Source organism: Hemitrygon akajei, chromosome 13 (genome assembly GCF_048418815.1).
Source record: "Hemitrygon akajei chromosome 13, sHemAka1.3, whole genome shotgun sequence".
NCBI lineage: Eukaryota > Metazoa > Chordata > Chondrichthyes > Myliobatiformes > Dasyatidae > Hemitrygon > Hemitrygon akajei.
In genome coordinates, this window is record NC_133136.1 from 57,130,875 (window position 1) to 57,145,968 (window position 15,094).

Genomic DNA, 15,094 nt, shown 5'->3' on the forward strand with positions numbered 1-15,094 from the left:
GGTAGGCCAAGACATGGAGTATATTTAAAGTGAAGGTTGAAAGGTTCTTGTTTAGCCAGAAGTACAGCGAGAAGACAGGGGAATGGAATTGAGAGAGATAATAAATCAGGCATGATGGATTGGCAGAGCAGACTTAATGGACCGAATGGCGTAATTCCACTCCTATGTCTTATAGAATTCAAATGGGTGCTGCAGCAGCAGACAGAACAAAGGTGCTTGATGGAACGGTCTACCAATCTGTGCCAGGTCACACTGATGTAAATGTGGCTACACCAGGAGCACCAGATGCAACAAATGACCCCAACAGGATCACAGGAAAAGTGCCACCTCACTTAGGACTGTTCAGGACCCTAAATGGTGAGGGAGGACATGCAGGGGTAGCTATAGCATTTAACATGGTTGCCAGAGTAATTAATTGCCAGGAAGGAGGTCAGTGGGGAGGGACAAGTGGACAAGAAAGTCAGAGTGATCGCCATGGTAAGCAGAAGGGGGTGAGGAGGAAAAGAAGAACCTGGTGGTGGGATCCCATTAGAGATGTCAAAAATTGCAGAGAATGATGTGTTTGATGCAGAGGTTCATGAGGTGGTAAACGAGGACAATGGGAACCCTAGCCCTGTTATGTCTGGTAGGAGGGGGTAGTGCTGAGCACAGACACATGGGTAATGAGAAACTGAGATACGGGCGAGGGCAGCATTGACAGTGATAGAAGGGCAAACCCATTTTCTGGAGAGAGAAAAAGAGGACGTCTCAACCCAAAACATTAACAGTTTATTTCCCTCCATCAATGCTGCCTGATCCACTGAACTCCTCCAGCAATTTGTGTAGCCTATTCTCAGCACTGTCAACAGCTGCAGATTAAAATGTATGAGTATCCAGCTTCAGAGAGTGGAGAAATTATTAATCAACTTTAACTTGTTTTTATTTACCAACCAAAGTTTTTAATATAGTTTGCCATTTTTCTAAAAATAACATTCCTACTTGACACAGCAGTTTGAGACTCTTTATAATCATGTACATCAGTTTCAATAGATTTAATTTCAGTTTTAAATGAAATTGTAAAAATAGAAACATTTCTAAAACAGTCAATGAAAATCTATTTAAACAAGCAGTTAATAAGACTACTATAACCAATTATTTTAACATTTATGTTTTAATACCTCAAGGAACTGATGAAAAGCTGGAAAGAGTGGCCAAGTTTTTCCTAAAAGTAGTCCCAGCATACATTTTGCAGTGCTCATCTCCAAACTACGTTGATCCTTTTCCTGTTAAGAGAAAATATAAAATACAAGTAGCAGACAGAAATTGAACCTGATGGTGTCAATCAATCACCTTTAAATGTTGACTAGCAACAATCTTTCAGCATTTATTCTCAATGCAACGTTGATGGATAAATTTAATATGCAAATAAGAATCATGTACACAACTATGTTTGTCTCAAGCCTTTTTTTTGGCACCACATAAATTAGTGCAATAAATGAGCATCAAGTTGACAGATAAGTTAACTCAACGTTAATGTCACATTCATCTCAAAAAGAGTCTATTTTGTCCTCCATGTAAACCACCAAAATGTGCGCAAAACTTTCATTTTATTGTATCCTTCTAACAGTAGATGCTATTTAATCCTGAGAAGTACAAGCAGTACTTTTTAAGGAGGGTAAATTACAAGGGTGGGACATAGACAGTAACTGGTAAGACCACAGGTGTGTTGATGAAGTATGGGAACTTGGGGGATGCTTTCCTTCATTTGTTGTGGTACAGAATACAAGAGTGGGAACACCATATTGCCACATTGCTTATACCATACCTGGAGTACCTGTATGCTCTAATGGAAGGACAATATTGGATTGGAGAGTGTGCCCAAGACACTCACAGAGTTACTGCTTGGATTGGAATTCAGTTATAATGAGGGACAGGATAGGCTGGTTTATTTTTAGAGCAGCAGAGGTCAAAGGGTCATCTGACTGGTTTATGCAAAATTAATGAACAGTGAATAAATGGGATTGATAAGAATCTTTATCCTGTGGTGGGAATGTCCAAGATAGAATGGGCTTAAATATAATGTGTGAGGGGGATCCAAGGGGTGCTTGTAAATTGCAATGCACCACCTAAAGAGGAGGTAGCAAATATCTAACATTTAAGAACATACCTAGAAAAGCATTTGAATGGTCAAGGTTATGGACCTAATAGAGGTGAGTGGTAAAGTACAGTTGGATGCAACAGTCAGCAAAGACATGATGAGCCAAAGGGCCCATTCCTGTGGTAGATGAATCAGTCATTTGAAACATACAAGATACAAGCTAGGGTAGATATTAGGATGTTTTCACTAATTGCAAAATCTTAATCAAGGACACCTAGTTTCATATAAGGAGCTGGTCACTGAAAACTGAGGTTTGTATAAATTTCTTTTAGCACAGTGTTCAGACAGGGAATTCCAGAGATTCCCAAATAAATTTGGAAGATTTGGGAACTGAGGGCAAGGAGAAGCTAGCACAGAGCAGGAATCAAAGCCAGGTGCATCCATAATCATATTGAATGGCTGAGCATGCTTAATGGAACAGATGGCATATTCCTGCCGCTATACTCTGTTCAATTAATTTGACACTTTAGTAAGGAAAAATCATTTTACAGTAGCAGAGGGCTAGAAAAACATTCCATGGCATCTACCAGAGTTATGAAACGAAACAAAACTTGATACCATGTGGGACAAAAAGATCAAATACAGCAAAATTCCAACAGTGCTCTTTGTTTGGAAATCCCAATGCTTCAAGTTCTGATACAGCTGTTTCCTATCCTCCCTTTAAACTCACCTAGTTCACCAAAACATTTATTATACTACTCTGTGACATCTTTAAAAAGTGGGTCGATGTATTAATATGGGAATAATAATGTAGAAAATCTCTCAATCCAGAGCTGTTTCACTGCAAACAAAACTGAGCTTAGTTTTACCTTAAACATAAAACTAAACTTCAAGACATGTCTTAAAAGCTGGAGATACAGGCGGAGTGCAAGTTGAAGTAAGGTAGGACCAAGTAGGAGGCGGGACAAGTGGCAATAACGGAACGATTAAAAAAAAATCATTGACGTGCAGAGCACCAGAATTGCAAGAGCAAAGTCACTTCAATGATTTGAAGAGATGGGGAGGGAAAAGGCAGATTTTGAAAATACTGTATGAAGTTTAAAATAGAGGTGCAGTTGAACTGGAACCTTAATTTAAGACCTGATGAGCCAGGGCTGGAGTGTAGATGGGTGAAATCATGGAGGTACTGGCTCATGGCATTGGAAATGTGAGCAAGAGAAGTGATCCAAATTTTATGTTGTGTGAGTAAACCAGTTAATTTGGGTAAAGGGTTTTTGGTGGAGTAAATACTTTGCATGCTAACAAAAGTGATAATTATTACATCACATCATTGTATTCCCTAATCCAGATGATGAGTTTATGATAATTGTTTTGGAAAATTATTAGAATAGTGGTATCAGGACTGACTTACTGATGTCTGTAGGAGTTGCAACCATTTTAAAAAAAAACATGAACAGTTCCAGCTTAAATGCAGATTTGAGAATCACGCAAATATTATTGAATAGACAGTTTCAGAAAATACCCAAAGCAGTATTATTCTAAAGAGGTAAAGGTGATTTCAGAACAGATGTCAATTTGTCATCATCCAATGAGCACACCTAAATTTTACTACTTGGTCTGCTCACAATTTAAGTTCCGCTGAAATAGAGCACTTACCCGTGCAAAATCAAATGCGTATCTGTATATAAGTTTAAAATTTGTGGGCTCGTTCAACAACGACCTCAAGTAATCTAGTGAATTTCTCAGTTTTTCAGTTGTGTCGCATCTAAAATTGGAAACAGAGATTGAACTAAAAAAATCTTCTGCAGCACTTCAATAGCCCAAATCACATTGAGTTTCCAGACCAAGTGATTAACACCGTTTTACCAAGAGATGAAATAAAAGTCAGTGAGTTAGTGAAATGGAGAAAAAGTGTGCAAGTGGTGGAGAAAAAGAATATTGGGGCGACATAAAATTAGTTTTAGTTGGGTTAAATGGATTCAAGATTATAATATTGTTTTCAAAATAGCTGTGTTGCAAGCTGTTTAAAACAATATTGAAACATAGGTGGGCTACAACAAGAAAACCAAATGATAGATTCAATTTTACAGTACTTGATTTCAACAGAATTTCTTATATATGAGAAACAAATTCTCAGTAACATTACTTCTGAATTTTCAGTACTACATTAATTTTGAGATCTACTAGTATACTAAAACCAACTAGCATACTAAAAGTCTTTGATCTGTTGGAAGATCTGGCAAAAAAAGGAACTTGACCATCTAAATTGAACAGTATCACCTGAATTTTAAAAATTACTAAATAGTACTCTTTACAACCAATAATTTTATTTGGACATTTTATAAACAGGAATTGTGTTTTTAATATACAAATTTCAGTTAGAAATAGATTTTGAATGATAAAGAGAATAAAAGCTTTTATGTTTGAGTTTAATTATGAGTTTATTTAATGAATAGTTCTCTATTCTTTAAGCACATATTTCCCATGAACCACTATTCCTGCAAAGACAGGAACAGCACTTCATTTTTCAATCTTTTTACTGATTTTCCAATAAAGAATATACAAATCAGAGGAGAAGTTTAGCAAACAGATAATACAAAAGAAATATAAACAGCAGTAGAAAAGTATATATTGTCAAAATCAGATAGGTAAAATGTTACGCTGTTATATATACACACAATATAATCGAAAAAACTACAACTCCTCATAAAAATCGTAAAAAAAATTGGAAATTTTATTTAATAAAGGGGGGGAACCCACTAACTAAACTAAAACAAAAAAAAGGAAAAAAGAAAGATTGGGCAGTCCATTTGAGGATAAAATTAGAAAAAAAGATTAAAAAAAACATCCTTCCAGTCATCTCCGAACCTTCACAGATAAGGATTTTCCCTAAAGAGAGTAAAGAAAAATAAATAAAAATTAAATCATGTGAAAATATTGAATAAAGGGTCACCAGACTTGTTCAAAATATGTATCAAATGTCCGGCTTCTAATTTTCTCCAAGCTTAGACATGACATAATGGAGGAGAGCCAATAAAAAACAGTAGGTGGATTAGATTCTTTCCAGTATAGCAAGATAGCTCTCCTAGCCAGTAAAGTTGAAAAAGCTATCACATGTTGAGCAGAAGCAGACACTTTGCTTGCTTCCTCTGGAATAATCCCAAAAATTGCTGTAAGTGAATTGGGTTGAACATCCACATCTAAAACTTTAGATAATATTCCAAACACATCCCTCCAAAAATTATTTAAGATTACACATGACCAAAACATACGAGTTACATAGGTAACTTCTGCGTTACATCTGTCACAAATAGGGCTTATATTAGGAAAAATATGCGCCAATTTATCTTTGGACATATAGGCCCTGTGTACTATCTTAAACTGAATTAAGGTATGGTGTGCACCGATAGATGAATTATTGACTAGATAATAAATTTTACTCCATTGATTATCTGAAAGTGAATGTTGAAGTTCTATTTCCCAGGTGCGGTGAACCCTATCATTAGGCGACATGCGAGCATTCATTAACTGTTTATAAATGATAGCTATTAATCGTTTTTTTAAATGGTTTAAGCTGAAAAATAGCATAAGCCAAATTTAAAGAGCAGGCCAAAGGGTAATTCGGTAAAAAAATCACGTAAAACATTCCTAACCTGTAAGTATCTGAAAAAATGTGTATTAGAGATGTCATATTTATCCATTAACTGCGAAAAGGACATTAAACAGTCTTGTAAAAACAAATCTAAAAAAGTTTTTATTCCCTTAATTTTCCATGTTAAAAAGCCTTATCCAAAGTTGATGGTTTAAAAAAGAAATTAGAATAAATATTACTAGAAAGTAGAAAATCATTTAATTCAAAAAATCTATGAAACTGAAACCAAATTTTTAAAGTATATTTAACAATAGGGTTGAGAGCTTGTCTACCTATTCTGGAGAGCGAAAACGGAAGGGGAGCTCCTAATAAGGAAGCTAAAGGATACCCTGTTACTGAATTTTCCTCCAACTGTAACCATGAAGGGCGATCTTGGTCATCTACATCATAAATCCAAAAAGTAATATAACGAATATTAATTGCCCAATAATAAAATCTAAAGCTTGGTAAGACCAGACCTCCATCCTTTTTTGGTTTTTGCAATAAAAGTTTATTCACTCTAGAGCTTTTATTATTCCAAACATAAGACAAAATCAGAGAATCTATTTTATCAAAAAATGTTTTTGGAACAAAAGAGGGAACTGCTTGAAATATATTTAAAAATTTCGGTAAAATAACCATTTTTATATCATTTATTCAACCTATCAATGACATCGACATAGGCGACCATTTAGAAAGCGCCTGTTGAGCATATTCAACTAAAAGGGAGAAATTATACCTACATAGGTCTTTAAAATGTTTAGTAATTTTGATACCAAGGTAAGTGAAATGGTTTTTGGCAATATTAAAAGGTATTTGATCATAATAATCAGAATAATTATTAATAGGAAATAATTCACTTTTATGTAAATTAAGTTTATATCCAGAAAAAATACCAAATTCCATAAATATAAATAACATAAAAAGAATAGATTTCTTAGGATTTGAAATGTAAACTAATAAATCATCTGTGTATAATGAAACCTTATGTAATTTATCCCCTCTCTTAATACCCTGCACAGAATTAGAATCCCTAAGAGCAATAGCAAGTGGTTCTAAAGCCAAATTAAATAATAAAGGACTAAGGGGACAACCCTGACGGGTACCTCTATATAATCTAAGATAAGGAGACTTTTGATTATTAGTTATAACCGCAGCTACCGGGGCCTGATAAATCAATTTAATCCAGGAAATAAATCCTAGACCAAAATTAAACCTCTTCAAAACCTGAAATAGATAAGGCCACTCCACCCTATCAAAGGCTTTCTCTGCATCCAAAGATACAATACATTCAGATTCTTTAGCTGAGGGGGAATAAATGATATTTAACAATCTTCAAATATTAAAATATGAGTACCTATCTTTGATAAATCCTGTTTGATGATTTGAAGTAACATTAGGCAAGATATTCTCAAGCCTATTTGCTAGAAGCTTAGAGAGGATTTTAAAATCTACATTCAATAAAGAAATAGGTCTATAGGATACACATTCCAGTGTGTCTTTTCCTTTTTTTTGGAATCAATGAAATTAGTGCCTCATAAAAAGTTTTAGGAAGGTTCCCAGAGGATGTAGAGTTGGTAAACGTTTGATGAAGATGTGGTATACGCATTTCATGAAAAATCTTGTAAAATTCTACCGTATAACCATCAGGTCCTAGAGCTTTACCCAATTGCATAGAGGATATAACCTTTAAATCGGCTTCTCTCATTAACTCTTTTATGATTGATTCAGCTATTTGTGAAATTTGGTGTTTTTTTTACACCCTAATGACAAAGAGTTTTCATACTTTTCCCATGTTTACCATAATTACTCAAGAATTGATCACCATTTACTTACAGATGTTATGGATTGTAAATATGACTCTATTACCATATCTGATCATGCACCCTTGAAGTTATCCATTAAGATGACGGATTCATATATTAATACTAAAGGTTGGAGGTTTAATCCTGTTTTATTGCAGGATTCTGACTTTGCTAACTTTATTAAACAGCAAATTGATTTGTTTTTCTCAACAAATTCTACAGCAGAGATCTCTAGTGGAACTTTGTGGGATACTTTTAAGGCATATATTCGTGGACAGATTATTTCATATTCTGCTGGAGTTAGGAAACGAACTAATTCTAAAATATTAACACTAGTTGATAAAATCAAAGCAATTGACAAGATTTATTCAATGACCCCTAGCAAAGAACTTTATAAAGAAAGAGTGGAACTTCAAATGGAGCATAGCTTACTATTATCCTCCTCGATTGAAAGTCAGTTAATTAAATCAAAAGCCCAATTCTATATATAGGGAGATAAGTCTGGTAAATTACTAGCTAACCAATTGAAAATTGCTTCGGATAAACGACAGATTACTAGGATTCATAAACAAGATGGTACTTTAACGATTGATCACAAAGAGATAAATAAAGCCTTTCAAGATTTTTATAATTCCTTATATCAATCAGAATGTACTAAGGACTCTTCTATAATAAATGAATTTTTAAGGAAATTGAATATTCCAAAAGTAACTGTTGAGGATAGTGTATTTTTGGATACACCTATTACGGAGTCTGAAATAGAAAAGGCTATTTTTTCAATGAATTCGGGTAAAGCTTCTGGTCTAGATGGTTTTTCTACAGAATTTTTTAAATCTTTTTCTTCCATACTTTCTCCTTGGCTTTGTAAAATTTTTAAAGATGCATTAAGTATAGGTAAACTACCACAATCTTTTTATGAAGCTGCTATTTCTTTAATTCTTAAAAAAGATAAAGACCCTATTGAATGCGCATCCTATCGGCCTATATCCTTGTTGAATACGGATTTTAAGATTTTTAGTAAAATTTTGGCTATTAGATTAGAAAATATATTACCTCGAGTTATTTCTGAAGATCAGACTGGATTTATTAAAAATCGCTATTCATCTTTTAACATTAGAAAATTAATTAATATTATTTATACCTCTTAATCTAAAATACCAGAATGTGTAATTTCTTTAGATGCCGAAAAAGCAATTGATAGAGTCGAATGGCCATATTTATTTAATACAATGCAACATTTTAATTTTAGTTCAAAATTTATATCATGGATTAAATTAATATACCATAAACCCTTAGCTTCGGTTTTTACCAATAATCAAAGATCCCCTTTTTTTCAGCTACTTCGTGGTACAAGGCAAGGTTGTCCTTTAAGTCCTTTATTATTTGACATTGCTTTAGAACCCTTGGCTATAGCTATTCGTGAATCACTCAATATTTTCGGTATTACCCGTGGGGAGACGACGTATAAGGTATCATTATATGCGGATGATTTGTTATTATATATATCTGACCCTGAAAGATCTATTCCTGCTATTTCTTCTTTGCTCCTCAATTTAGTAACTTTTCTGGTTATAAATTGAATTTTAATAAGAGTGAACTATTTCCATTAAATATGCAAGTTCCAATTTATAATCATGTACCATATAGAATTGTTAGATTATTTTACTTATTTAGGTATTAAAATTACTAAAAAACAAAGATTTATTTAAAATTAATTTTCTACCTTTAATCGATCAAATTAAGCAACTTGCTAATAGGTGGTCTTCACTATCTTTGTCTTTGGTAGGCAGAGTTAATGCCATTAAGATGATGATACTACCTAAATTTTTATATTTATTTCAAGCATTACCAATTTTTATTCCTAAATCTGTTTTTTGATATGGTTGACTCTAAAATATCTTCTTATTTGTGGCAGAACAAAAATCCTAGACTAGGCAAAAAATATTTACAGAAGCCTAAGAAGGAGGGCGGCTTGGCTCTACCAAACTTAAGATTTTACTATTGGGCAGTTAATATACGGTATTTAATATTCTGGACACAAGAATCGACTACAGCTGCTTGCCCACAATGGGTAAATTTGGAATGTAAATCTGTGCAAGATTTTTCACTGATTTCAATCTTAGGATCTTCACTTCCTTTTTCGTTATTCAAAATGAATAAACAGATAACTAATCCCATAGTCAAGTATACATTACGAATTTGGTTTCAATTTCGTAAATTTTTTGGCTTGAATAAGTTTATGCTGTCATGTCCTATAATATCTAACTACTTCTTTCGGCCTTCATCTATAGATCAAGCTTTTCTTTTGTGGAAAACAAAAGGTATAACATGTTTTTGTGATCTGTTTTTGGATGATAACATTATGTCCTTTGAACAGCTATCTAATAAATATAATTTACCTAAAACCCATTTTTTTAGATATTTGCAAGTCAGAAATATTTTGTATAATGTATTAAAGTCTTTTTCGAAAGAATGTCCATTGGACATTACAGAAAGAATTTTAGCCCTCAATCCTTGTCAAAAGGGTTTAGTAGCTATCATTTATAATATGATTATGAGTGTACAGCCAGATGTATCAGAAAAAATTAAGAAGGAATGGCAAGAAGAATTGCATTGTCCTATATCTACTGAGCAATGGGAAAAAATTTTATCATTGGTAAATTCGTCCTCTATTTGTGCTAAACATGCCCTAATACAAGTTAAGGTTGTACATAGAGCTCACATGTCTAAAGATAAACTTGCTCGATTTTATTCTTATGTTAATTCAACCTGTGACAGATGTCATTCTGATGTTGCTTCATTGACTCATATGTTGACTCATATAATATTAGTGCTATCAGAGAATTCAGATTTATAAAGATTAGAATAGAAGTCCATAAATATCTTATTAATTTCATAAGCATCTAAAGTTTCTGTTCTATCTGGTCTACGAATTTTTAAAATCTGTCTTCTGACCATCCCAGCCTTTAACTGACCTGCCAAAAGCTTAGCAGATTTTTCCCCATGTATATAAAACTTTTAGATTTAAAAATTTGCTGTTCAATGAGAAAGGTAAGAAGCAAATCATACTGTGATTGAAGTTCGACCCTTTCTTTATATAGGTCTTCAGTAGGTTGAACTGAGTACGCTTTATCTATGTTTAATTTTATTAATAAGCACTGACAGTTCCGCTTTAGTTTTCTTTCTCAAAGCTGCTGAATATGAGATTATCTGTCCCCTAAGAAAAGATTTCAACATGTCCCATATAACCAGATTTGGCATTCCTTCAGTTGTATTAAATTCAAAAAATATAGAAATTTGCTCCTTAATAAAATTAACAAAAGCTGGATCCTGTAACAGTATGGGATTCAGTCTCCACTGTGACATTTTCAAAAATCTATCCGAAAGTTTAAGGGTTAACTTTAAAGGCACATGATCTGAAAGCGCAATGATGTCATACACACATTCAACAACGGAGTTTAACAGACGTGTATTTTTTTTTTAAGTAACCAATTCGAGAATATTTATGATGAACGTGTGAGAAAAAAGAGAATTCTTTATCATTGGGGTGTTTATATCTCCAAATATCGACCAGGCCATATTCTAATAAAAAAGAATTAATACAAGCCGCAGCTTTATTAGGAAGCGACGGATTGGTTGATGACCTGTCAATCATCGGATTTAAACAGCAATTAAAGTCACCACCCATGATCAATTTATATTCATTCAGATTCAGTAACTCAGAAAAAAGTTTCTTTAAAAAAAAATCAGAATTATCTACATTAGGTGTGTATACACACACCAGAGCTACCTGTTGCTCGCATAATAAACCAGTAACAATTAACTATCTTCCAATCGAATCAGTAGTAGTATTAAAGTGTACAAAAGGGATTTTGGGGCTAAGAAATATAGAAACGCCTCTGATCTTACAATCAGACAGCGAGTGATACAGAGGTCCTTTCCAGAATCGAAAAAAATCTGTCCTCATCCTTTTTCCATATATGATTTTCTTGCGCAAAAATAATATCTGCGTTAAGCGTTTTTAATTTCTTAAAAATCTTTTTACACTTAATGGCGTGATTGACACCGTTCCAATTCCAAGATATATTAATTTTATTAACATCCATGTTTAGAATTAGATTTAATATTATATAAAAGAAATGTTACGCAAGTACAGATTAAGCCAAATGGCACGGGTACAACCAGAAGGAGTGACGTATTTGCGAGAAAAAAAATCCATCAAAAGAACTGCCCAATCAGGAAATAAACCTACTCTAATAGTCCCCTTTCCCCCTCCCAAAAGATAAGAATTAAGCGACCAATAGGTTGGCTCCATGCTAACCTAATAACCCTTGACCCTATTCTCCATTTGTAGCTCCGTATATTAAAATAAAGCAAAAATCCCACGGAAAATATCCATAATAAAAGGCACAAGCAGAATTCAACTACTATAATGTTATGTCTAACAGTAATAAAAACATAATCAACAGCCGTCTTAGAATCAGCTAAAGTATCTTAAACACATATTCAAAAAAAAGAGAATAAATCCGAGCAAATAATATTACAAACAATATTCTTTCTCTCGAAAAAGAAAAGCAAATCTGTATATAACAGACCTAAAACTATATTAGTATTGAAACAACGAAAACAAATAAAAAGATTAATACACGATAGGTCCTACGCGGATCATTAGAGTACAATACTACAAAAGGATATATATATATATGTGTGTGTGTGTGTGTGTGTGTGTGTGTGTGTGTGTGTGTGTGTGTGTGTGTGTGTGTGTCTGTGTGTGTGTGTGTCTGTGTGTGTGTGTGTCTGTGTGTGTGTGTGTGTGTGTGTGTGTCTGTGTCTGTGTCTGTGTCTGTGTCTGTGTCTGTGTCTGTGTCTGTGTCTGTGTCTGTGTGTGTGTGTGTGTGTGTGTGTGTGTGTATGTATATATATACACACACACACACACACACACTAATTATTATGTAAAAAAAAATTTTAATCAGCCATGTCCCATACCAAAGACTGAAAAAGTATAGGATAAGCTTAACTCTGAAGATCCATAAACAACTCGTACAACAAATACTTCAGAATTACCTATTGAGTAATCGGGTTAACTTTAATATTTTATTCAGTAGGCTTAACTTTAAGATTTTTAATGTACTCCCATCCCACCTGGGGAGAGTAGATTCTCAGTGACTGAGATTATTCAGGAAAAATTATAAGCTTTGCTGGAAAGTGAAGGGAGGGGTATAAATCTAATTTATACATTTCACTCATAACTTCTCAGTACTTCCTTCTTTCAGCAAAGATTTCAGGAGGATAGTCTTCGACTATACGAATCTGTGCTGAATTAAAGATTAACTTCCGCTTCTTTCTGGCTTCTTGAAGAATAGCTTCTTTAGTCGTATAATAATGCAAAGAAAGTATAATTGGTCGAGGACATAATTCAAATGAACGCCAAGAAAATGGAATTCTATGGGCTCTGTCAATTAAGGGGCTAGCTTTGAAGGTCTCACTAAAAAGTGAGTACAACATATCTGAGAAGAATTTTAACAGATCGCCAGCTTCAGTATTTCCAGGCAGTCCCAGAATATGCAAATTCCTCCGACGCCCTCTACTATCTAAATTAACCATTTTTTTCTTCGTTTTAGATAGTTCCGAGGTAATTTCATTGATTTTCTTTTCCATCGAAGATATCTTCATTCCTTGATCTTTAATAATTTGCTTGAATAGATCATGCTCATTCTCAATTCGGGTTGTAGTCTGCTGAAGTGTTTGAAGCTGAGAGTCTAAATTTTTCAGAGAGTCTTGAACCGTAGAAATAGCTTTTTCAAGCTTCCCGTTTGAACCAGTCGGCTTATCAATTTTAATATTAAGTGATCTGAATTCCAATTTCATGTCTTGTATTGAAGAAAATATTCCTGCTAATGTAACAGATTCCTCCGTTTTCTTGGTTTGTTCCGTTTGCTCCGTTTCAGGAAAAGTCTTGCCGCTTCTCAGTTCAATACCAGAACGACTTTTTGCGGTCATTGTAATTAAGTCGTAAATCCTTCAGTGGAAGTACCGGTAATAAATCCTTCAGTAAAAGTAATAAATCATCAAAGCTAAAAGGGATCTGTCAGTGGAATATAAAATATATTAAGAGAGAGCCGCTAAGAATGCGACTTACTCCACATGCTACAAAATGGCGAATCCCATGTCACATTCAACTCAAAATGAAAGACTACTATCACTTGAGCAAAGGTGATAAGTCAAAGCAAAAATAAAGACAAATCACAAGCATGTACCGTTAATTAAAAAAAAGAACACTTATCCAAGAAAATGCTATTGTCAGTAGCAAGGGAAGTTAGTTGATTATGTTTTCAAACTGCTACACAAGATCCAAATATTTAAAATACATAGATATAATAAGCAAATATTAACTTGGAAACTATAATTATAATATTTTGGGAAGAATACACAAATACCCAATGTGATAGCTATAATCATAAGAGCAGTCATGATCATTGTGAACCAAAGAGTTTACCAAATGAAGAGTTATCAAAGAAATTTTAAAATTGTCCCATCCTATCAACTTATACCAAAGAAATTCCAATGCTTTATTTCCTAAATACCCATTACATGCAAAGATTTCAAATGTATCTGGTACATGGATCTATTTCTTTTAGAACCCCCCACCCGCCTTAGCACTACGTATTGATTGTTGTCTGTGCACGTGGGGTTGTCTACGCATGCGCATTGCTCTCTTGATGTAATGTGAATACACCAGTTAAAACCATCTTACACATCCTGCTTTTAATTAATTGATATGTAGTTGTGCACAGAAACAAATTAGTGATGAGTACGAGCCTGAAATCCAGAAAATATCACAAACTTTACAAGGCGAAGCAGCGAGAGTTAAACAATGGAAGAAAGCCGAAGGACACATGAGTACCATGAAAGATATGCCAAATTTAAAGTGAAAGGTGATGGCTTCAGCCAGGAAAGTTGATGAATTTGATAGCGCTGTTGAAGGCTGGGAGTCGAATATCGAAAGGGTTGAACCATATTGTAACATGAACAACATGGAGCAAAAGAAAGCCCCTGCCCTTGGCTTAATGGGTGCAAGAATGTATAGTCTCTCATGTAACTTAGTAACCCCTGCAAAGACAGCAAGACGTTTGATGAAATTATTACAATTTTACAAAAGCACTCGAGCCCTAAACCACTGGCAATAGCTGAGAGATTTAGATTTTACAAAAGGAACCAGCAGTCAAAAGATGAAAGCATTTCTGAATACACTGCAGAACTGTGCAAACTTTCCCAGTACTGTGACTTAACAGATGGACCTTCTGATGCATTAAGTGACAGGCTAGTATTGGCATGCACAGTCAAAGCATTCAAATGAGGCCACTGGCAGAAAGTGACCTAACCTTAGAGAGGGCATTAACCATTGCAAAATCGTTAGAGGCTGCAGCAGAATGAACTGCAAGAAAAGGTTAGAATGAAATACACAAAATGTTCCTGAATGGCACAAGCAAAGATGTTATCGATGTGGCAAATCTCCCACGATGAAAGTGACTCTGTTGGTTCAAAGAAAAAGTCTGCGGAAAGTGCCACAGACAAGGT

General features: G+C 34.2%; 1 protein-coding gene across 2 annotated transcripts in view; it reads right to left on the reverse strand.

Annotated features, from left to right (window-relative positions):
- The window catches only part of dcun1d4 (DCN1, defective in cullin neddylation 1, domain containing 4 (S. cerevisiae)), a 71,768-nt gene that overhangs the window by 19,071 nt on the left and 37,603 nt on the right, over nucleotides 1–15,094 (reverse strand). For both annotated transcript variants that reach the window (XM_073064681.1, XM_073064682.1), the window contains 2 exons: nucleotides 3,734–3,842; nucleotides 1,158–1,262 (listed from right to left, as the gene is read on the reverse strand). In XM_073064681.1, coding sequence (XP_072920782.1) covers nucleotides 1,158–1,262; nucleotides 3,734–3,842 — 214 coding nt within the window. The remainder of the gene's footprint in view (nucleotides 1–1,157; nucleotides 1,263–3,733; nucleotides 3,843–15,094) is intronic.